The sequence below is a fragment of the Cervus canadensis genome, chromosome 19 (assembly GCF_019320065.1).
Source record: "Cervus canadensis isolate Bull #8, Minnesota chromosome 19, ASM1932006v1, whole genome shotgun sequence".
In the NCBI taxonomy this organism is placed as follows: domain Eukaryota; kingdom Metazoa; phylum Chordata; class Mammalia; order Artiodactyla; family Cervidae; genus Cervus; species Cervus canadensis.
The window spans coordinates 5867720-5891846 of NC_057404.1; the positions used below are offsets into that span (position 1 = coordinate 5867720).

General features: G+C 41.6%; 1 protein-coding gene across 13 annotated transcripts in view; it reads right to left on the reverse strand.

Moving 5' to 3' along the window:
• Positions 1–24127, reverse strand: part of LIMCH1 (LIM and calponin homology domains 1) — a 347525-nt gene that overhangs the window by 194338 nt on the left and 129060 nt on the right. For all 13 annotated transcript variants that reach the window (XM_043438432.1, XM_043438427.1, XM_043438433.1 and 10 more), the window contains exon 2: positions 11126–11196. In XM_043438432.1, coding sequence (XP_043294367.1) covers positions 11126–11196 — 71 coding nt within the window. The remainder of the gene's footprint in view (positions 1–11125; positions 11197–24127) is intronic.

Sequence of the window (24127 nt, forward strand, 5' to 3'; positions counted from 1 at the left end):
TGTGGGTTTAGGAAGCAAGGAGATAGAAATGGACAGGCAAGTGAGTACCCCAAGTGGCTTAAATGAAATGCAGCCAAGGCATGGAGCTAGGGGAGCACAAAAAGAATCGTGGGAATGATGATAGTTCTCTATGGCCAATGCAGAGGGCTGATGAAGATCAGCCAAATAGAAAAGCCATCCCCAGACAGTGAAGGACACCAGGTTTTAGGCAAAGGAACCTGAATTACGTGCTGCCTTGCAGGAAGAGGTGCTGGGCATGATGAAGCCATGCTTCGGAATGTCAGCCTCACGGCAGGGTTCATGGAAACAGAAGAAAACAGAGGCACCGGAGCTAATCATTGCCTTAACCTTAACTTCCCATTTGTCCTTTCATTCACTCTTTCTTCTTCCCCTTAAGACAAAGAGGAAAGTCTATTTCTGTACAGTTGACCTTAGAAAGGAATCATTTATAAACTTGGTCCTTGGTGGGCTATTTAGGAAAAGGTCCTCTTCTGCGGGTAACCAAAGGAAACATTTAGAATGGCAGAAATTCTGCAAACTTCATTGTGGGAGGCCAGCCCACCCAGCCTGACAGGCCAGTAGAGACAATCAAAAAATGGATTATTAAGGAAATACAATTAGGGAGCTACTAAATCCTCTCAAATGCAAGCAAAGCCTAATCCAGCATGCAAGCCCACAGGCAGCCAATGGGAGAGGTCGTCTTCTCCTCAACCACACAAGCAGCCCATATTTAAACCTACTGGTTTTATATATCTACATATATATTTTTAAGCCAATTAATCATTCCAATAAATATGCAATAAATTTGTTCACAAGGAAAGAGATTAAGCCTGTGATTTCCATGAGTGGAAGTTTAATACTTATCAAGGTACAAATTAATTACTGTTTAGTCACTAAATCATGTCCAACTCTTTTGAGACCCTACGGACTGTAGCCCACCAGGTTCCTCTGTCCATGGGATTTCCCAGGCAGGAATACTGGAATGGGTTGCCATTTCCTCCTTCAAGGTATCTTCCAACCCAGGGATCAAACCCATGTCTCCTGCATTGTCAGGCAGATTCTTTACCACTGAGCGACCAGGGAAGCCCAGGGTGAAGGAAGTCATATTTTGAGGGAAGTGGTTTCGGACTGATAATTATGCTAAAAGAAGTTTCAAATACATTTTTGGAAGCATGAAAACAAAATATACTTGCCCTATATATTAAGAGAAAAGAAGCTGTGACAAGGATTATATATTTTTAAATGGAAAAGCTATGTGCAAAGATGGATGAACTTGAGAACATTTCAGATGCATGCAAAAAGTCCCCCCTCCCACTAGTAGACTCTTGTAATTGATGCTAAAGCACAATTTGAATGTGAACAGTTGAATTTCCCCCTACACACTGTGCAAAGAGCCCCTCTTTTAAATAGAAACCAAAGGCTGTTTATTTGGTGAGGATTCAGAGAGGAAAGAAAGGCAATACTGGGAGTCTGTTTTGCTCATCATGAATCCTACAAATTCGCCTTCCATGGCCTTCATCTGTTTTCATCTTTCCTAACAGAAGGCTGTCAGGGATACTCAGTTCTTGCCTAAGTCCCCACCTAAGCCAGGCCAATCTTCAAACAAAAAGCTGCTTTTCACTGGAGATCTTTACAAAAAGAGTGGGTTGAAATGTCCTTACTTGAACCTAAAAGCTTAATGGGTCTTGGTGCCAAAGGGCTGGAATCAGGCCAAGTCAATGAGGCCAAATGTGATTTGGCAGAAAGACAAGGGAGAACCCTACATAGGAGGCCTATCAAATTCTCACCAGTCTGCTAAAGTCAAAATCAGTTAGGGCAAAAGGACCCAAGTTTGTGAGATTGGAGTGAGTATCTGGTTTAGCGAAAGAGCTCCCGACAAAGACTGGAAGACACACTGCCCTCTAGCACCCTGGGTCTCCATCTTGTCATCTGCAGAGGATGGTGGGACAATCTGATCCAGGTTGTTTACCTACCATGGTCACTGAGAGGACAAAATAAGGGGAGGGTTTGTGAATACGGACCAAGGTCATGGCCACTGGAAGATACCAGTCTGGACTGGCCAGCCACTGGGGTGACCACGCACTCACGTACACCTCTGTACATACACAGACATATTACATACAGACATATGCACCTATGCACGTTGCCAAGGACAGTCCCAGGTTTCATCTGCGGCTCCAGCAGCACAGCTGGTTAACACCCCCTTTCACTCTCAAAAGCATTTTGTCTGACATGAGGTCACGTCACTGCTAAGCCATTGAGTCAAGCTAATCTCATTTCCTTATCAACAGTGGAGGAAAATACTGCATGTGAAGTTTATATTAGATACAAGGTCTCTAACAATAATAGCCTGTTGAAATGATGCAAAAGCATGAGTGAGAGCTAAGACCATTAGGTGGAATCATGGTCAGTTGACTGGCAATTCCCAGAGATGGCCATTAACTGACAAAGTTTCCAGGGCCTCCCTCTCTGAGTGAGACCTGCCAGGGCCAGGCAATCCAGGAGACCTCAGCTCCTCAGAAGTCTTCTTAGCTCCTCTGGATTCCATGACACCATGTTCGTGAGTGTTCTCTTGTCTCTCTGATCGCCTCTGTGTGAGTTTCTCTTTTTCTCATCCCTAACCAGGGAGGAGGCGTCCTCAAACTGAGACCTTGCTCTGCGGCTCTTTCTTGAGTTGCTCTTTCCCTCAGAGAGACTGTCATATATCACGGCTTCATCCTAATGTCCAACAATGGCTGGCAAGTCCAATTTAAATAAGTTAAATCTATCATGTAACCACTAAGTTCTGCCCTTGTCCCCCGATGGCCTACAGGACTCTCTGCCGGCGCGGACGGCCTGTACCCCAAACTGAAGTTACGGCCTCTCCCACCAGAGGAGCCCTCCCAGCTCACACCCAAGGCCCACCCTGCCTGTCATGAACAACTGAAATGTTTAAGTGATTTTTCAGTCTTCTCTTTCATTCTCTCCCTATAGCCTACCGAGTCTTGTTGATCTCTCTCTTTTTAAAAAAATATTTATTTAATTCTGGCTGCATCATGTCTTCACTGCAGCCCATGGGCTCCTCTCTAATCGTGGCGCGCAGGTTCCAGAGCATGTGGGCTCAGCAGTTGCAACATGTGGGCTTAGTTGCCTGGCAGCAGGTGGGATCTTAGTTCTCCAACCAGGGAATCAAACCCAAGTCCCCATCAAATCACACTAGAAGGCAATTCTTAACCACTGGACTGCCAGGGAAGTTCCCTGTTGATCTCTTTTAAATTCCTCTCATTTCCATTGCTCTGGAAATCACACCCCAAAACTTCTTCTACAGTTTACAAAGGCCCTGTGCAATCTTGACCTGCCTACTTTTCTTCATCCATCCTCATCTTATATCATTATCCTCCCTGTTTTCTACATTTTCGCCAAATGAGTCTTCTTGCAACTCTTCCGATACATGGAGCTTCCATCTTAACCATGGTAAGATGATGCCTTAACATTTCAAACATGTTATTCTCTTGGGTTAGAACATGACTTCCCCTTACTTTCACCTCTCTTCTCTCTTTCCTGGCTAATTTCTGCTCTTCATTTAGGAGTCCACCTAAATGTCACTTCCTCCAGGAAACCTTAGGTTAACATCACACAAGAGACTAGGGTTCAATTTGGAAGCTCATTTCAGCACTCCTGTTATATTATGTTATGGCTTAGTTTACTAGTCTCTATGGTAACTGGCCACACCTGTAAGCTGGTTCTTAAAAAGGTTAGCTGGATGAAGAAAGTCCTGCCAGGCAGACTTCCACTATTTGCTGAACACAGGGTCCTCATTCCTGCCCCTAGACCTTTCCTCGGCTTCTGTTCCTGTGTAGCCTGCCCTTGTCACGCCCTCACCTTTTCTCATCTTAAGGAAAGTCACTTGGTATAACGTCCCCCAAACCACAACCACCTTCCCTTGTTTAACTTCTTATTAAGCCTGGTGGATTACATCTTAGTTACCTTTGCATTTACTCACACACTGGTTTACATAGGACAACTGCTTTGAGTGTACGTCAATCCCCAAGCACATTATAAAACTCTCAAAGAGCAAGGATCGAGCCTTATATATATTCTTTTTATGCCCCTCAGGGCCTAATGTGGGACTGTACAGAACACAGTCAATGTCCAGTAAGTCCTCCATATGAGAAAATGTCTCCGTGGAAAGCTATGCCATCAACTCCCCAACTGTCCTGGAATGAGTCCATATTCTTGGCACTCCACAGTTTATGCTGAAATCAGGACAAGAATCTAAGACAAGTCCTTCTTCTCAGGATAAGTAGTTAATTCATCAGCGATGATATAAACAAGTGTTTGCCAGCAGACTTCTTATCTTCAGAAAACTATTTCAGCAGTATAAGAACTGAGACAAAAATCCACTGAGACATTTTTTATTGGTCACTTATTTGCAGACCCACATACTTGGACTTTGCATTCCATCAAAATGTGTCTGCAGAACAAACCCCAGAAGTTCACCTCCGTGACGCCTAAGAAGACATGGAGAAAGAGGAAAGGTAAAGAGTACAGACAGTTCCATCCTTTGAACTCCCAGGCCTCAGGGATGGGTTTATTCTTTATGTAAAGCTGTATGTGTGTGTGTGTGTGTGTAGGCAAGGGAGGAGTTGAGGGGGGAGGGAAAGAGAGAAGAGGAGAAGGGAGATAATACTGATGATGACAGCAAAAATTGGGAGAAAGTTAATGATGATTAGATCTAATCTAATGATGACTAGATTGCCTACTACTGGACTCAATTTATCCAACAGCTGTTTGTAACAGACGTATTATGTACCAGACCAGTGTCCAAGGGGAAATCCAAAGATAAATAAAAGAGGTCTTCAGGAAGCTTTTAGTCTGGTACAGGAAGCAAACAGGGATAAAGAGGTCGAGCACCGTGATAAGGACGAGCGCGGAGGCTGTACAGGTAGACAGATGCCAGAGAGGAGCCCATCAGCTCTGCCTGGAGGGTCCTGGAATAGCTTCCGAGAGGGAAAAAACCACAACAGACCGGAGGAAGCCGGAGGAAATGACGTCACCACAGAGGTCAAGGCCACTGTTTTCAAAACAATCGCTCTTGGCCTCGAGTTCTGCCAGCCAAAATTCATTATTCACAGATGATCAAGTTTGTAAGGGACCCAAATGTTCTTGCCCGGTTTGATCACAAGTTGAGCAAGAGAAACTAGGCACGCAGGCCCCCCATTGGTCCACCCTGTGGCTTGCTGACAGCCCAGGGAGACAGCTGATGTGTGACACAGCGTTGCCTTGACTATGTCATATTTATAATCGACTTTGGGCCTATTTCCAACAATAATAATGGAAACGGCGAGCGATCCAGAGTGCCAGCCCAGGCCAGGCACTGCCAAGCGCTTCATGCATTCTCTCGCTGGACTCTCTCAGGGATCTGATGAGACAGGAATTTCCCCCATTTCATGGATGAGAGGAGAAAAGCTAACACTTAAGTGCCTGCTATGTTTCAAGCACTAAGGAGTTTTACATCCATGATCCAATCATTTACTTCTCTGAAAAACTCAATGAATTAGGTACAATTATGTCTGCTTTCCTAGATAAGGAAACTGGGGTTCAGGGAGGTGAGGTAACACCTAAGCACACACAGGGGGTGAGTCCAGGATCTGGACCATCCACTAGGTTGAAGCACATGAAATCACATCATCTGCCTGGTTGTGGTCTACTGATACAACAGTGTCATAGGATTCAACCTAGGCGTTCCCAAATCCATTCACTTTTCACCAGGCTCCCCATAAAAAGATATGAACTGGCTTTGGTTAAATATATATCTTTGGATAGTAACCAAAAAGAAAGAAAAGTGTGAGGTGAGGATGAGAAAGCAAACCACAGAGAAGAGAGAAGAAATATACCCTCCAACTGCATGCCATTATTATTATTATTATTTTGCTATGCTAGCGTTATCTCTTCCTGTATATGCCTCTTTCTCCCCGAGCGATTTGCATATAGTTGTAGGGCATATGGATAATCATTACATTATTCTTCTAACTTTTCCATAAGTTAAAAAAAAATTCAAAATAACAAGTTGTTGGGGGGACTTATAAAGAAACTCCTGAAAAGCCCTTCTTTGAAAAGGCATTTGATTTACCCAAATAGCACTTTGCCCTGAAAACTCAACTTTATGAGGGTAAGCAATTCACAACCAAAATTAAGTCCATAGTCCTCACGGGCTGGCCAACTTTCTGTAAAGGACCAGGTACTAAACATTTTAGGCTCTGTGAGCCCCACACAAACTCTTGCTTTGTTTTGGTTTGTCTTTTGTTTACAACTCTTTCAAAATGTAAAAACCATTCTTAGCAAGCAGGAAGGCCTGCACAAAAAGAGGCCAAGGGCCAGAATTTGCCAACTCCTGATATAGATGGAATTCCATAGTGTTAGCTGCTCGGTCATGTTCGACTCTGCAACCCCATGGACTCTGTGTAACCCACCAGGCTCCTCTGTCCACGGAATTCTCCAGGCAAGAATGCTGGAGTGGGTAGCCATTCCCTTCTCCAGGGGAATCTTCCCAGTTCGATCTAATAATCAAGTCTCAGGAAAACAAGTCAGAACCATTCCTTTCTGGAATATTTCACAACAGTATGTCTGAGCTGCATGCAGGAAACTAGATGGCAGTCAAGAGAGGCTCTGGACTGGGAGCAGCTTCCCCAGGGAACGGTCTTTGTAGCTTTCCTTTTAAAGTCTCTGAAGTCCCCAAGGATACAATGTGGCATTCATTTAACATTTCTAACAGCATGACACTTGTCACACGTCTGCAGCTTTGTCACACTTTGACCCCAGGCCTTTTATGTAACGCTCAGGGGAGAGCTCACATCATTGGAGTATTTAACCTCCAAACTTCAACGACACACTTGGCAAAAACAACAGAGAAAGTTAGAGCAAAAATACATCTACAGTACTACAAGTCTATTTGGCACCTGCACTGTATTCTATTCTTGCTTTTACTGTAAGTTATATATTTATGCATAAGGATGACTATATCTGGGGATACATATGCAAAGGCAAGTGTATTGCATCTCACAGGCAGAGTAAAAGAGCTCCCAGGGTGATTCTGAAGCTACTCAATTTCCATCTCATATGTTGCCTGTAGGTGCCAGTCTTTTTTCTCGCATCTCTGTGGTCTTCAGTACAGGTCCACCAACTTCATAGGTGACCAATAAGTTTTGACAACTCTTACCTAAGAAAACTGACACCCCTACATTGTCCCTGACAGCTCAGTTGGTAAAGAATCCGCCTTCAGTACAGAAGACTCCGGTTCGATTCCTAGGTCTGGAAGATCCCCTGGAGAAGGGATAGGCTCCCCACTCCAGAATTCCTGGGCTTCCCTGATGACTCAGCTGGTAAAGAATCCATGTGCAATGTGGGAGGCCTGGGTTCGATCCCTGGGTTGGAAAGACCCACTGGAGAAGGGAAAGGCTGCCCACTTGAGTATTCTGGCATGGAGAATTTCATGGACTGTACAGTCCATGGGGTTGCAAAGAACTGGACATGACTAAGTGCCTTTCACCTCACTACACTGCCCACTGACCACAGCCTCAGCTCTCCCCTGCCCCCCTTCTCACTGGACTGGACTTCTTATCTTACGAGGGACCACCAGGCCCTTGATGCCTACATGTTTCCAAGACTACTAACCCCAAACAGCCCTTCTTCCCCTGTTCAGCTGAGACCTGGTGGTCATCCTCTGTAGTGCCCTCTCCCCATATTCTAGGTTTTCTGGCACCAATTCCACACCCCGCCCCCCAACCTCTTGCTTTTCTCTCTCGTTAAAATCCCAGCTCTAGACACAGGGCAATGATTAAGAACAAAAGCAAAGGAATGAGACTTCTGAATTTAAATCTTTCTCAGCTGGTACAACCGTGTGCTGTGCTTACTCGCTTAGTGGAGTCTGAGTCTTTGCGACCCCATGAACTGCAGTCTGCCAGGCTCCTCGGTCCACGGGATTTCCCAGACAAGAATACTAGAGTGGGTTACCATGCCCTCCTCCAGCGTACAATCTTAGCCTAGTGATTTAGTCCACTGTGCCTCAGTTAGCTGCTCTGTAGACTGGGTATCATAATAGCTCTTACGGGCCACAGGTAAATCTAGAACCAGGCTGGTAAGAGGAAAACCAGACCCAGGCCCAGAAGACGCCTTTCCATTTGAGAAGAACTGTGAGGTTTAATTTTTCAGACTCACAAACAACCCACGAAATTTTTAGTGAACAGAGAGCATGGTGTCTCTCCATGGTTAAAACCAACAGTTTGAGCCAATCCACCTTAGAAGAGCTGAACTGCTGGTTTTCAAATTTTGAAATCACAGCATGTTCTTATATTTTCAAGTCTTGCTACCTGGGTGGTGGTGGTGGTAAGTTAGGACGGCTTAATCACCAGCATCCACAGAACTCTCTCTGGTTCTAGAGAGAGGCACAGTCATGGGCATCCTCATCTACTCTCCAAAGACAGGCTGTATAGATCTATTATCTGGGAACCCTCACTTTCCTGAGACTCTCCAAACTGAGCCCCCTGACTTTCAAGCCCTACCATCAACCAGCTCCATGCCTGGAATGGGGCAAGTCCCCTCTCCTTGCCAGACTGGTCTCTGCATACAAGTCCCAGAAGAATACACTTGCTAATCTCAGTCTGCAGCAGCCCAACACTGCTATTCAGATCACACCCAACCACGCTCCCACCCCTGACCAACAAGGAGAGGAGGACCTTCTTCCTCCATTGCTACCAACGGTGAGTGCATCCAGTCCTGAGTCCTACTTCTGTCTCGTTGCTCTGAAGGCCCTGCACTTAGAACTTTGTCTGCCTCTTGTGTGTCTGGCGACCGCCTCAGCTTTCTCTCCGAGGCTCTGGCTGGGTCTGCGTTCATGGTTTTTAGACCACCACGGCAGTTCATTCCACAATCACACACTCTGCTCCAGAGCTGCCAGATGGAGTCCCATGGGGAAGCCTGACCCTAATCGTCAGACTCCTCCGAATCCACCAGCGGGTCTAATCCCCTGTGCTTAGAGGAGTCAGACAATAACTCGCTTGTCCTGGGTTTTCATCCTACCTACCCAGACAGAAACATTGGTCCACGTTCTCCGTGTTGGCCATTTCCCTCAGCTCACCCATAGGCTGTGAGCACTCAAAACTCCTTATTTATTTAAGACGTGCCTGGCTGTAACTGGCGCCTCGATGCTGTCTAACCATGCTGTTTCCCAACCATGGCCCAGACCTAATCTCCACCTCTCCACCTCTAAACAACCCTAACACTCCTTAACGTGTTTGTAAAGGGTCAGTGGTTGGTGCCACTCCACACGTGGGACTCCAGCCTCTGACTCAACGTCTTCATCCAGGTAAGAACCCAAGTCCACCTGTGCAGATGTCTCTGGATCCAGAGCCTTGTCCTCAGGTGAGCCCATCTAGTCCAAAGGCAGGCAAGAGACATCACTCCATGACAGATTTCCTCACATGGTGGAGAGGTGGATGCCTATAGGAATCTTTGGAGCTGATGTGAGGCAAACAAAAGCTGGTTCCCAAGACCCACTTCAACAGGCTTCAGAGAGCACGATGCACGTAAACTAGACTGGATTCTGGTGAATCTGTTAACATCAGAGGGTCAAGCCTAGACTCACTGGAGAAGCAAGTGCTAGAACCCAAGGGAGGTGTTTGGAGCCTGTTTGAGCTTGTCTCTGTGAGACGCTGAACTAATTGTGGTTTACTTAACAGATGAGCTCTGACTTAAGACTTTTTAAAGAGAAAAACACGTGGTAAGGCAAGTAAAGTGTGAGAAGAGGGAAGAGACTCCACAGGAAGGAAGGTATGGAAACAGCAATTAGAGGATATAAGTTACTCTTTGAAGAAAGAAGGGCAGTGGAAGGCAGGAAATATCAAGGTTGACATGAACTGTGTTGAAAACTGCTACATAATAAATCCACATTTGTATAGCAAATGTTGTAATTTTTTAAAGCACTTTACATTATCCTGTTGAAATTTACAAAAAGCTTATGAAACATGCAAGAGCTGTAAAATTTTTACTACCCTTTTAAAGAGAAGCAAATGAGACGCAAGGAGATTAAATCATTTAAGGCGTGAAGAAAGGACTTGAATCTTTAATTCTCAGGCTCCAACACCGGTGCTCTGCCAACTATATCAGTGGGTCTCAAACAATATTCTCCAAGTCACCAAGAAAAGACTGCATTCTGTGTGATTCTACTTACATAAAGTTCAAGAGAAGGCAAAATAGATAATATGGTAATAGAAATCGGAACAGTGCTATTCTACAGGTGGTTGAGATTGACTGGGAAGGGACAGGAGAGCTTTCTGATCTGTATTTTGATCAGGGTGTAGGTTACATGCATGTACATGTACACTGTTCCCAAAACCCATAAGGTTGCATATTTAGAAGTTCTGCATTTCATGCATGTACATTTCACCTCAATAAAGCAAAAATAAATATCCTAATTACAGAACGTATTAAATCAATTCAAAACTCTGAAATCTTGATTTGATATTTATGTTCATCCATCTCTAAGTATTAAGGCTACAGTTAATTTCATGTCTGGAATCACCACACAGAAAGTTCTTGACTACATCATCATAAGAGCACTCTACAACAAAGCCCATATTCAAAGCATAAAAACTGAACACCACAGTTATTTTGTCAACAGCATGAATTAAATATATTCAACATACCTCAGGGAAGTAGGTCTACTGAGGAACATCACCTGGCAAGTTTCAAGAGGTTGTCAATAAATAGAAGCACTGCTTTTACTTAGCACAAACTGTTCTTGTTTGGAGGGAATAAGGAGAAAAGCTGCTACTGTTACCACAATTTGGTCTACATCCTTCCAATCACTTAGGCCCAAACTGCTACACTGTAAAAGTTGGTTGGGACTGAGTAGCAGCTGTCAGACACTCCTTCTTTATCTAGTTTGAAAATACCATAGTCCCCACCACTCCCTATTGAACCAATATGCTTATATTTACGGCCTAACCCACTTAAGTGATTTTCTTTCTTAAATTTAAGATTCAAACTGTGAATGCATTCCAAACAAACTATGTAAGTTTTGCAGACAAACTGAACAGCAATAATGATTTTTCTTGAATAAAACCAACTGAATATAGGTTATACTTACTCGCAGAGAAGGATTCCATTTTCTAATCCTGTCCGAAAATCTTTATCACCAAAACTTCGGCCGGTTACTTGCTGGAAAAGAAAAGCAGAGAATAATTTTTTTTCCTTTTTCAATCAGGAAGCTCAATGATTCTTTTTCAAGATATTTCAAGAGACTTTAAATAACTGGTAGCATTCCAGGAATGGGAAAAATCTGTTAGGTCTGAATTTCCTTTCCATGTGTAACTTTGCTTAGCTCAGCTAATCTTAAATAGACCATTTCTTTGAAGTTTTTTCTTATTCAAAACTTTAAAAGTATCTGTTCTTCCTGATAAGGATATTACTTTGGCAGTTTGGCCATGATAAGTCAAGGTCACAGCCTCTTTCATCTTGAGGACCCAACCTACACTTTCAATAAAGCCTGCAGAAAGTACCACCTAAGGATAAAGAATCCATTTGTTAAAACATTAAGAGGCAGAGAGAAGGACCCAGAACGTCTAACCTTGAGAGACTAACATTAAGACAGTATGAAAAAAGCCAGTACCCATGCTAACATGGTATGAAAAAGCAAAATAAAAGCTGGGAAAGAGTGAACCATGCTGAGTACTGATGCCTTTGCTTGATGCCTCTGACACTCGGTAGCCCTTTGGTCTGGGCACCAAAGCATTCATTTTTTTACTCAGTTAATATTTACTGAGCATCTACAATATGCCAAGTAAATATGCATGCTGTAAATCCTAAAGCAACCTCTAAAATAGCAAAATTTTAAAATAAAGTTAGTAAGTCAAGAAAGGAGATTAAATGGAATTATTAAAAAAAAAAATAGCCTAACAATAAAAAATAAAAAAGGGAAAAGGAATACAGAAAAGATGGAATAAATAGAAAACAAATACCAATATTATAGACTTAACCCTAACCATATCAATCAGAGCATTAAATGTAAATGGTGTAGACACCCCCAAGTAAAAGAAAGATGGCATTCATAAAGCAAGACCCAACTATGTGATGCCTACAAGTAACACACTTGACATAGAAAGATATGAATAGGTTAAAAGCAGGATAGAATAAGATACACCATGTTAACACTAATCAAAAGAAAGCTATAGTGGTCATATCAACTTCTAAAACAAAGAATGGGCTTCCCTGGTGGCCCAGAGGTTAAAGAGTCCACCTGCCAATGCAGGAGACGCAGGTTCAATCCCTGGGTCAGGAAGAGCCCTTGGTGAAGGAAATGGCAACCCACTCCAGTATTCTTGCCTGGGAAATCCTATGGACAGAGGAGTCCAGTAGACTCCAGTTCATGGGGTCACAGAGTCAGGCACAACTTAGCAACTAAATAACAAGAGAATAAAGAATAATACCAGAGCAGAGAAAGTCATTTTATAGGGACAAAATCTTTAGGTCACCAGAGAGATAATTCTAAACATTTTTACACCAAATTTCTTTAAAAAGCTTCAAGATAGACACAAACCAAATCAGATAGATCTACAAGGAGAAATAAATAAAGTCACAACTAGAGTCAGAGATTTAATATCTCTCTTCAATAATTGATAGAATAAGCAGACAGGAAATCAATAAGGATATAGAAGGCTTAAACAACATTATCAACCAAATTAACTTAATTGACATTTCTAAAATATTCCACCCTACAACAGCAGAATAAACATTATTCCTCTTAAGTTCACAATAAACATTTTTCTTTTTTTTTTAAGTTCACAATAAACATTTATTGAAGTAGACCAAATTTTGTGTCAGAAAACAATTCCCCACAAACTTAAAATGAATTACTTAGAAATTAACAACAAACATCCTTAACGCCAATATTTTTAACTAAGTAATACAATTCTAAACAACCCATTGTTCAAAGAAGAAATAAAAAGAAATTAGAATGTATTTTATAGTGAAAGAATATGACAAAATAAAAATGTATAGAAAGACTGTAAGGCAGTATATGGGGAAAATATATTTTAAAAAAGATCTCAAATCATTGACTTCTGCTTCTACCTCATGAAAATTTAGCCCAAGTTAAGTAGAAAAAAAGGAAAAATTCTATCAAAGTTGAAATCAATCAAGTAGAAAATCAAAAAGTTATAGAGGAAAAAAAATCAGTGAAATAAAAAGTTGGTTATTCGAGCTCAATAAAACTGATAAACCTTTAGCTAATAAAACTGATAACCTTTGGTTTTTAGCCAAAAAAGAAAGACACAAATTACCAACATCAGGAATGACATCATATCATTACAGATTCTATAGACACTAAGAGGATAACTAAGAAATATTATAAATAAATCTGTGCCAATAAGTTCACCAACTTAGATGAACTGAATAAATACATTCTTTGACACAAACAACCATAGTCCACTCAAAAAATAATAATAATAAAAATAACCTTCCCAAACAAAAAATGCCAGGTCCAGAAGGCTTACCTGGTAAATTACAGCAAATACTAAAGAAAGAAGTAATGCAACTCTATATACACTCTTGGAGACAAATGAAAAGGAAATAATACTTTCCAACATGGGTGGCTTATGAACCATCTAAAAATTCCTATGTACTACTTAAAATTATTTTGTATGTGATGCATAGAAACTAAAAAATTTCAAGTAGAGTTGGTTTAATAGTCTAAAGTCAGCCTGCTAATCAAGATGTAGTCTGAGTAAATTCAATTTCCTAGGTTCCTAATTGTAGAAGTAAGAGTAGGAACCATCATCTGGAGGCAGCTGCTCATCTCCACCTCTGTCCCTTCCCCTCTGCCTCCTTCCCCCATCTCCTGTGTCCATTAGGTCCCCGTATAACCTCGACACTGCTCTCCACTGGTCCAAACGCCATCTACTCTTCCAAGTCCAGGTTATTCAGTGTAGAGGCACCTGGACCTTTGTTAGGAGGGTCGACAGCTGAATAGACTCCAGAAATTCAGCAAGGGCTGTGCCACTGAAAGGTCTGGTCCTGAGACCAGCAGGGACAGTAGCATCTTCGTTTGGAATTAATTTAGACATACAGTCTCTCAGTCCTCCCACTGTCTCCAAGACCGACTTAGAACAAGCATTTAAAAAGCATCCCCATGTGACTCATATGTAAAGTACATTTTACAAAGCCCTGACCTTGTATATTAAGTCCGAAGTTCATACTCAGAAATGGAGGACATCTCATTGGAATCAGGATTTTGGATGACCTGTCTCAATGACCCATCTTAGCAACATCTTTATAATGTATTTACAAAGTCATACATTGCATATTTTAACAATAAAGACTGTTAATTACCGTTCTCTTTGTAACAGCATAAGCCATTGCTATTTTTTTTTTAAAAAAAGCAAAATAACTACCAAGAATCAGCCACCATTACCAACAGACCATGAGCAGGGGAAATGAAAAGTGACTGCTAAACTCTTCACTAATCTTCCCACCTGGACCCCGACTGACAGGGGACTCTCAGTAACCTTCCAGACAAGGCACTGGCCAAGCCATCAGCCTGTGATCACTCTCCAAGGACCCATAACAGCATGGGAAGATTAATAGAGCCCTTAAAAAGATGGAGATCTGGGACGTGTAGTGGGTGGGAAGAGAGCCCAGGTTCAGAAGCATTCAGGGGCTAAGAGGGGAAGAGAAGCGTGCAATGTCAACAGCACTTTACCACCCCAGCAAATCTTGCTCTTCACACCTCGCTGATCCTCACCTACCTACCAATGAGTCCTTGCAACTCTACCCTTGCAGTTGTTCAGCTTAGTCGTCCATGACCCCAGTCTTTCGTACCCAGGCACACCCAGTAACAAACCCTGTTGGTTCACCCTTCAGAATTTAGCCAGAATCCAACCACGTCTCTTCTCCCACCTTACTCTGAGCCTTCATCATCTTACACCTAGATGAGAGTCTCAATTGGCTCGCTGAGTCCACCCTTGCCTTCGTCCATCTATTCTCAACCCAGCAGCCAGGGTAACCCTGTCAAGTTAGGTCACTACTCCATATTCAATCTCCGCTCCGTACTTCCCCATCTCACTCAGCAAAAGCCAAAGTTTCCACAGTTCTCTGAAGGCGTTAAGCATGAACACAAACAAAGGGACATGGAGGAAGCTATTAAACGCCACCATTATTTTAAGGGTGGATATAATGAACTTGCATACATCTCCCTCATTCATGGGGGTCCTCGGAAGTACTCAGGGTGGCAATGACATCACCAACTATGCCCGGCAAGCCTTTCAGGAGAACCCAATGCCAGATTTTTTTCCTACTTTATGGTTTAGAATTAATTCACTTTCTTCACTAACCAAAATATTTGTTGGATGGACATGCTTTGTCAGAGTAAAATAGTCTATGAATGGATAACATGCCAAAACCTTGATAGTTTCAGAGGATAAGAATCACTTTCTTCTACCTTAGCAATCAAACCAAAAGCAGAAGCAAGAGGATTTCGTGACATATCATCACACTATTTTATGCAAGTAATTATTGGTAATAAGCTCATCTGTACTCAATTTCCTTCCCATAATAACTAAAAGGTAATTACATCTCTGAGTTTGTCCATGTCAATGCTCTAAACCATTCGAGTAACTAAAATTGGGAGGAGTTCAAAATAAACAGTCTAATACAGAAACCACATGATTTTACAGTAACATTTTTATGATGTGTTTATAATTTGTGTCATAAAGCCACATTTTGTTCATTACTTTGTTTCCTTCGTTATCAACCAGTTGCCATGAACAGTCAAAGACGGCCGAGAATCAGTCTTTCATCTTGATCATTACTATTTATACAAACTGTATTTCAAAAATATTAAATATTCAGGATTTTTGAAAGCAATCTGGTGGACAAACTGCAGTCCACTAATGAATTGCAGGTCTGATTTTAAATAAATGCTGAAAACCCTATTATGGTAAAATCTTAAGAAGAGATTCTGTTGGCTGGCAAAGTAATGGCGCCTGCATTCAAGAAATGGGAGAAAAATACAAAATTTACTATATTTGGACTTAATCTTTGGAAGACAGAGACATTTTATCTAAATTATTGTACAAAACCAGGTTTGATTTCCTCCTACCAATGGTAAATGAAAATCACATCTCTTTAATTCACTGGAGAAGATTATTTGCAGTTCATTATGCTCACTTCCCTTCTGAGAATATTTGACATATTTAACACAAAGAGTATCTCATTTTAAACCTAAAAAAACAAAGCAGAATAGAATTGCTCTTATTTTTCACATTTACGGAGAAATAAATCCACTGCTATTTCTGTTACCTTAATAGGGTTGCTAGAAAAATCAAATCAAAATCCTATGGAAACTCTTTGTAAACCATCTCAAGTCATTCTTATTTCAGCCAGAATTAGCAATCAACCAACAATCATCTACCAAATACCTACCTCAGGCCAGACAGTGTAAGAGAAGTGAGTGAGAGCAAAATAACAAGATTTGGACCCTACTCAGTAAGAATCCACAGTCCACAAGGAAAGATAAAGCATTACAAAACAGTAGCTGGTGTTAGAGGGAAAATATGGGCAAGAGCATGGAGCAAGCAATTAACATGAACTGCACAACTAAAGAAATTATTTATGAATTTATGAATGATAATAGTTCACATTCAAATAGCAATTTCCTTAGGCTCTCCCTGTTCTAAATGTGTGCCACATATGAATTTATTTAATCCTTATAATAGCCCTATGAGGTAGATCTGATTATTATCACTTCCTTCTTAAAAGTCAAGGAAACCTACACCCAGAGAGGTTAAGTGACTTGGCCAAGGACACAAAATTAGTAACTAGCAGAGCCAAGATTTAACCTCAGATAGTTTGAGTGGAGAGTTCACACTCCTACACACAGCTGACTCTGCACGGCGTCTGAGCAAAGACAGGAACTCTGCCTGAGACAGCCCAGGAAAGCCTTTTAGGAGCTGGCAAGTGAGAAGGTCCCAACGCAGGAGAAAGGATCCCTCAGAGGAAGGAGATGAATAGGGCATCCCAGGCAAACACAAAGACCTGTACAAAGGTTCATTTGAACAAAGAGGAAATGTCCAGAGGGCTGAGACCAGGGCGAGGAAGGCAGGGAGGGGAGGGTGGTGGGAGGTAAGGTGCTACAACAGACATAGCCCGGGGGTAAAGGACCTGCATGTCAGAACTACGGGTTGTACTTGAACCTGAAAGAACAAAGACATCCAAGAAGATGGGGGGAGGGAAAGGGACTCTGGCAATCAGTCTCCCTATTTCCCACTAGTTCCCCATTCCTAAAGAGATGGTACAAGAGTGACCTCCTTATGGACTCTCCTGCCTGCATTGTATAGCTCATGACCTTGTTTGTTGAATCACCGTGAGATTAAGACCATCTAGCCAGACTTTCCTTTAGGACCACCACCCCTAGCCCCCGCCCCCCAACATTCCTTTATAGACCGTATCTATTCATATCATTTCATCTTTTTCTGCCCTCTCAAAAGAAACTAATATACTTTCTCTTTCCTCTGTGAAAGACCTGAATCCCCTTTCTTCCTATCTGTAGGTGCTACCTTTATCTCAACTTTACCCCGCAGTCCACAGTGTCTTTCGTCTCTGTGCTAACAGCATAATGATTTCCCACTTTTCCTAAAACACCTAACTTAATGCAGCCTCACTTTTCTCCTTCCTTTCACTGTCCAAACCCCTACATGAGCATCCTGTTCCTATTACTCTTGTCATCACAGCTCATCCACCTGTCCTCTTTGAATTCACTGAGAATTCTTAAAAGGTTAAGAGTGGAGACCTGCAAATTTAACTGAGCTCCACTAGTACAAGCTAAATCATAAGCAGATTAATGAACTTCCACTAACCCTCAGCTTCCCTACCTACAAAGTGATAATTATACCTCCTCCAAATGCATGAAGAGTAAATGAATTACATAAGAATAAATAAATGAATGTACGTCAAACCCTTCCTTTTACAGTGCCTAATCCATAAAAAGAGCTCAAGAAACTTCAGTGTCAATATTGGCCACAATATTAGAATTACCATAGATCTCATTTATGATTTCTCTCTTTCCAATGCCTTTTTGCAGATCTTTCCTCCCTGATCTTAAATGCTGCCATGCTTTACTGGTTCTCCTCTTAAATTCTAATATCACCATACCACCTAATCCAACAGACATTATCTCCTCTGATCTGAATCAAGGTCTCAGCATCGTGGCAGTCGATCATTCTTTCCTTTTGAGATCACTTGCCTCTCCTAGGACTCCCCACCACCAGATACTCCTGATTCTCCTCCTGACTCTTTCAATAAACATTCCTTTCTCTGTTGCCTTAAGTCATTCTACTTCATTCACTTCCTAGGTGTAAAACATGGTTCTTTTTCTCCTTTGTTCACCTTTGCTTTGTTCTCTCTATAGCCACAAGCTTCTTTTCCCTGGGCAGCCCCAAGTCTTTAAATATCTCACATATGATAACTCTTTCACTTTTATGAGCTTAAACATCTTGCCTTTAAGCATCTTGCATACGATAATTAACATGTTTTTATGTGTAGCATTCACCCTTCTCCCCTGAAGCTCAGAATCAAACATCCAATTTCTTACTTAACATATCCACTTGGGTACCTAATAAATATTTCACACTTAACAAGATCAAAACAAAATTCATGACATCTGTCCTCTGCTCCAACCTGTTCCACTTCTGGTTTCCTACATATCAATGAATGGCACCACCATCTCCCATCATCAGGAACTTACAGACACATTCAAACCATCAAGAAGAGCAAAGTTCCTCTCTCCAAAATGCACTTGAGATCTACCCTTTACCCTCCATCTCTACGCCACACACTAGCGTAAGCCTCCATCACCCCTCAGCAAACAAACACCAGCTTCCTTTCTAGCCTTCCCACACAGCGCCCAGAAATCTTCTTATAGATCAACCCCATGCCCCTTCTCACTACACCAGAATAAGTCCAAGTTATATACACAAGCTCTTCATTTTAAAGACGAGAAAAAATAATGCCCTGCAGAGCAAGTGACTCGCTCAAGGTCATAAGCTAGCTATCAGTAAGGATGAAACTAGAACCATATCTCCCTTCACCCAGGCCAGGGCTTCACCACCCCACACCACTGCCTTCTGAAGGTATATATTCTAATGACAATGACATTGCTACACTCTCTTTAATAACATAGTGCCTTACATCTATTCAGCTTGGGATGGCAACGCAACGGCACAGAAGTCCAGGCCTGAGGTTATTTAATCAACATTATCAGACTGCGATCCTCTCCAGCACTAGCTCTGAGTGTTTAATGTTGAGGATAATAAAATGCAATCTGCAGAATCCATTTATATTTTCATCATGTCATCAGAAACTCAGAAGGCACTGTTTATAGCCACAGATTGACAGACTCCACTAAAAAAATCTCATTAAGAATACAAGAAATGCTCCAAAGCACTCTGGGAGCATTAAATCCTCCGATCTCGCCATTGCGTGCTCTCAACACAGAAAATGGGTCAGTCCAGGAACATGTGAGTGGGTTTAGCAGTGAGTGTGTCTGCACATCCTCAGGCTCTTCTTACCTTCCAAGGAAACAGAACGGATACTGCAAAGAAAGACAAACAACTCACATGTTTTAACACAACAGAAAGTATTAGCAATTGATATGAGAGCAAAGAAAGAGTCCTGGAAAAATACGGGCAAGTGGAGTGCTTCTGGGCTATCTGTGCTGTTTCCATTGCAAGGAGCAGAGATAAGCTTCAGCCATCGGGTGGTTTTTACCTGGGTATCAAGGTGCTCCTTAAAAAACACTTCAATTCTTGGCTAATTTTGACAGATCTGTACATGGAACTGCCATCCAGTCCTCAGAACATGCAAATCTGTGTTAGGCAGGTATTGTATTAGTTGCTCAGTTGTGTCTGACTCTTTGCGACCCTGTGGACTGTTGCCCACCAGGCTCCTCTGTCCATTGAATTCTCCAGGTAAAAATGCAGGCAGATTCTTTACTGTCTGAGCCACCAGGGAAGGTCTGGGCCTAAAATTCAGGTCTGACATTTCGGAGCTATGTGACACAGGGCACATGGCTCCATTTCTCCGAGCTCGCTCCATCATCTTTAAAAGACAGGTGCAGAAATCTGTTTTACAAAGTTGTCAGAACTTAGAAATCATGATTAGAAACCATCTCATAGGACATTTACTACTGACTGGAAGTTCTGGTACATTTTCTTTCCCCCTAAGGATGAGAAAAGAATCCACGCTGGAGAGCCTAAACCGGGTGGTTGCAATTTTTGTTTAGAAATCCTGCTCAAGAGAAAGTTGAGTATGGTTGAGGCAGATGTGCTGGCTCATACATGGATCAGGTTTGTGAGTGTTGGGTACAAAATCACACAATGTGACAGACTCTCACACACCTACTGGATTAAATGAGACCAGGAGGAAACAACTAGGCAGATCCAGAAAAAATGACACATTATATAAGAAAACTGACCCTCAAAAAGTCAACGTCTTGAAGAAGAGGGGAGAGTTGAGACTGAAGAAACATGGCAACCAATTGTCTGCATCTTAATGAAATTCTAGTTAAAAAAAAGTTTTTAGGTGATATTTTGGGCACGATTGGGGAAATCTGAATATATATCAGTTACCTGGCATTATTTCACAGGATTAAGAGTGACCGTGGCATGTCGGTTCTGTAGAACGTTCTGATACCTTGGAGAGGCGCACTAAAGGAAAGGGGTCTGATGTCTGCAATTTACTTTGAAAAGGTTGAACAAATACTCGGAGGATGTATGAACTGTGTGTGTGTAAGAAGGAAATATAGGACACCTCCCTGGTGGTCCACAGGTTAAGAATCCCCCTGCCAATTCAGGGGTCACAGGCGGGTTCCATCCCCGGTCCCGGAAGATCCTGCAGGGTAACAGTCCATGAGCCACATCCGCTGAAGCCCACACACCCTAGAGCCCATGTTTTGCAACAAGAGAAACCCCTGCAATGAGAAGCCTGTACCCCACAACTAGGGAGTAACCCCTGCTCGCCACAGCTAGAGAAAGCCCATGCAGTAACAAAGACCCAATGCAACCAAAAATAAAGGAACAGATAAAGTATAAAATTATTAAAAAGGAGTAAATACAGAAAATGTTAACAATTACTAAAACTGGGCAGGTAGTGGGTATACGGTCTCTTTAACCAAACAACTCTGTTTCCTCCCTTCTTTCCTTCCTTTCCCTCTCTCTCTCACGTTACAGAATATTCACAATAAAATGTTATCTGGAGCTAGGACTGACAGCCATTCAGCAGTCCAAGGAAAGTACTCAAGTCAAAAACCTACCTGGTACCTCCTCATTTGTCCCTTGGAACACTTCTCCATATTTGTTCTCACTGATGACAGTCACTTACTCAGTTCACTGTCAGTCACTTCGTATCTGTCCAATCCACTGCCTTGCCTGCTCACTACTCAGCAATGGTTCTTGCCAGTCTTCAAATCAACATGACGTTCGTACTGAGGATGGGAAGGAAGAGGGGTCAAGCCCCTTGGCTTCCTGATTTGGGGCAAAGAATGGAACTATAGGCTCTGCCAAGTACACACAGTCCTGTGACAGTCTGAAGAACTGATCAATTTCAGCATTTGATATTCTAATAACTGAATAATTTTTAGCTAAGAATCCAAAGTAACCACAAAGCTGTTGTGTTTCAACAGTACTTGGTATTTTAAAACACATCAAAGTCGAGTTAGAAAACTACTAGAATTCACCCAAACAAGTTATTACATTACCAAAGGAAAATAAAACACGGAGAAATGCTCATTACCCAGACAGGGTGATCACACTTTAAACAGCCTGTCCTTTTAAAAGTTGGCATGACCTGGGCAATACAAGTATTAAAAAGAAAAGCAAGGAAGAATAAAATGAGAAAGTGACTTTCAGAAGGAAAGAAGGAATTACCAATGGGAGGGAGTCCAGGACGGGCTTCCAGGGTGACAAAATTCTACTTCTTGATTTGGATCTCCTCCTTGACACAGTGATTCCAAGACTGTCCACTTTAATGACAAACTAAGCCATGAATTCATGTGGTTTTCTGTAATTGTGTTATACTTTACAAGTAGAAAGATTTTAAAGGGAGCGCTGGGGATATAGATGTGGACCTCCACAGTGGCTCAATCTCTCTTTTTCTTTTGTTAGAAACAAAAGCCATTTTCCATTTTGTTAAACTCAGAAAAGTTATTGTAGTCAGAAAATACCAACTGTAAAAGGTTTTTCATTCAAATATAATAGAAATACACCTCTATTTAACAATATTCCTCAGGTCCACTTATTAAAATGGTGGCTAGCACCATGAAAAACAGTACAGAGTTCCTTAAGAAAACAAAAAATCAAGTTACCATATGATCCAGCAATCCTACTCTTAGGCGTATATCCAGAAAAGATGAACACTCTAACCTGAAGAGACATACGCACCCTAATGTTCACAGAAGCACTATTTACAATAGCCAAGACATGGAAGCAAACTAAATGTCCATTGACAGAGGAATGGATAAGGAAGATGTGATACACACACTGGAATATTACTCATCCATAAAAAGAATGAAATACTGCCACTTGTAGTAACATGGATGGACCTAGAGATTATTGTACTGAGTGAAGTAAGCCAAATAGAGAAAAGACAAATATTATATGATATCATTTATACATGGAATCTAAAAAATAATGCAAATGAACTTATTTACAAAACAGACACAGACTTACAGAACTAGATAACAAACCTGTGGTTACCAAAGGTGGCAAGGTGGAGAAGGAATAAATTAGGAGTACGGGGTTAACAGACACACACCACTACATAGAAAATAGACAAACAAGGATTTACTGTATAGCACAGAGAACTATATTCAACATCTTGTAATAATCTATAATGGAAAAGAATCAGAAAATATAGATATGTGTAACTGAATCACTTCACCGTACACCTGAAACTAACAATGTTGGAAATAACTGTAACTCAACAACAACAACAAAAATGGTGGCTGAGACCCACACATGCCTAATGCATAGTATATTGTAAAAAACAAACATCTGAATATCAGACAAAGGAGCTGGTGTACTATTAAGCTTTGGAAAATAAAGGACACATCATCTTCCGAGATTTTACAATTTGAATAGTTCTAGGCAGACACGTGAGGTCAGAAACAGCCACACTGCCCCTGTCCCTATCTTCTATCAATGGTTCTACTATTTAAATCCCATGATTGTCTAGAGACACCTGGTCAGGATTGGTAGGAGGCTGAAAGTCCAGACAACTGGGTTCTAGCCACAGCTCTTTAATAACCAAGGGCTTCCAGCAAATCTCCAAGTCAAAGATAACTGCACAAATCTACAGATTCTCTGAACCCTCTTCTACCCTAACCACTCTACCCAGAAGTTTTGTTTGTTTGTTTTGGAGTATGATGCAGAATTCAACTTTATTATACATGTTACAGAATAAAACAGAAATGTGCAGGTATTTTTTACATTGAAATCATTTGTTACCTTAGATGTCCTTTAACATAAAAATATGAGGGCGATGTGTCATGATTATAAGATAAAACCCACATTTTAAAATCGTTACTGTGCCACCATCATTCATTCACCTTTGGCATTAATTTGGTAAATTTAATGCTTAATGCTAAGTGTACAGCCACCTGCCACTGATATTCATGTGTTTTTCGGTTTGGGGTTTTTTTTTTTTTAATTAATTTTATTAGATAGAGTTGTTTTACAACGTTGTTAGTTTCTACGGTGCAGCAAAGTAAATCAATTATATATATATATATATATATATATATATATATATACGCACACACATATGTGTATACACCTCCCTCTGTTTTGGATTTCCTTTCCATTTAGATCACCACAGAGCAATGAGCAGGGTTCCCTGAGCTATGCAGCAGGTTTTCACCTTGAAGATTTGATGGTAATAGTAACAGCAGCTTTTATGGAACCTTAACTGACTCACTCACTCCTCAGTTCCCTGGTGTGGTTATAAGGGACACGGCGGCGGGTTTCACAGCGGTGCCCTGAACAAAGACGCCCAGCTGAGGAGGCAAGTTGGGGCCAAAGCCCAGCCTGGGCTCTCTCTGTCA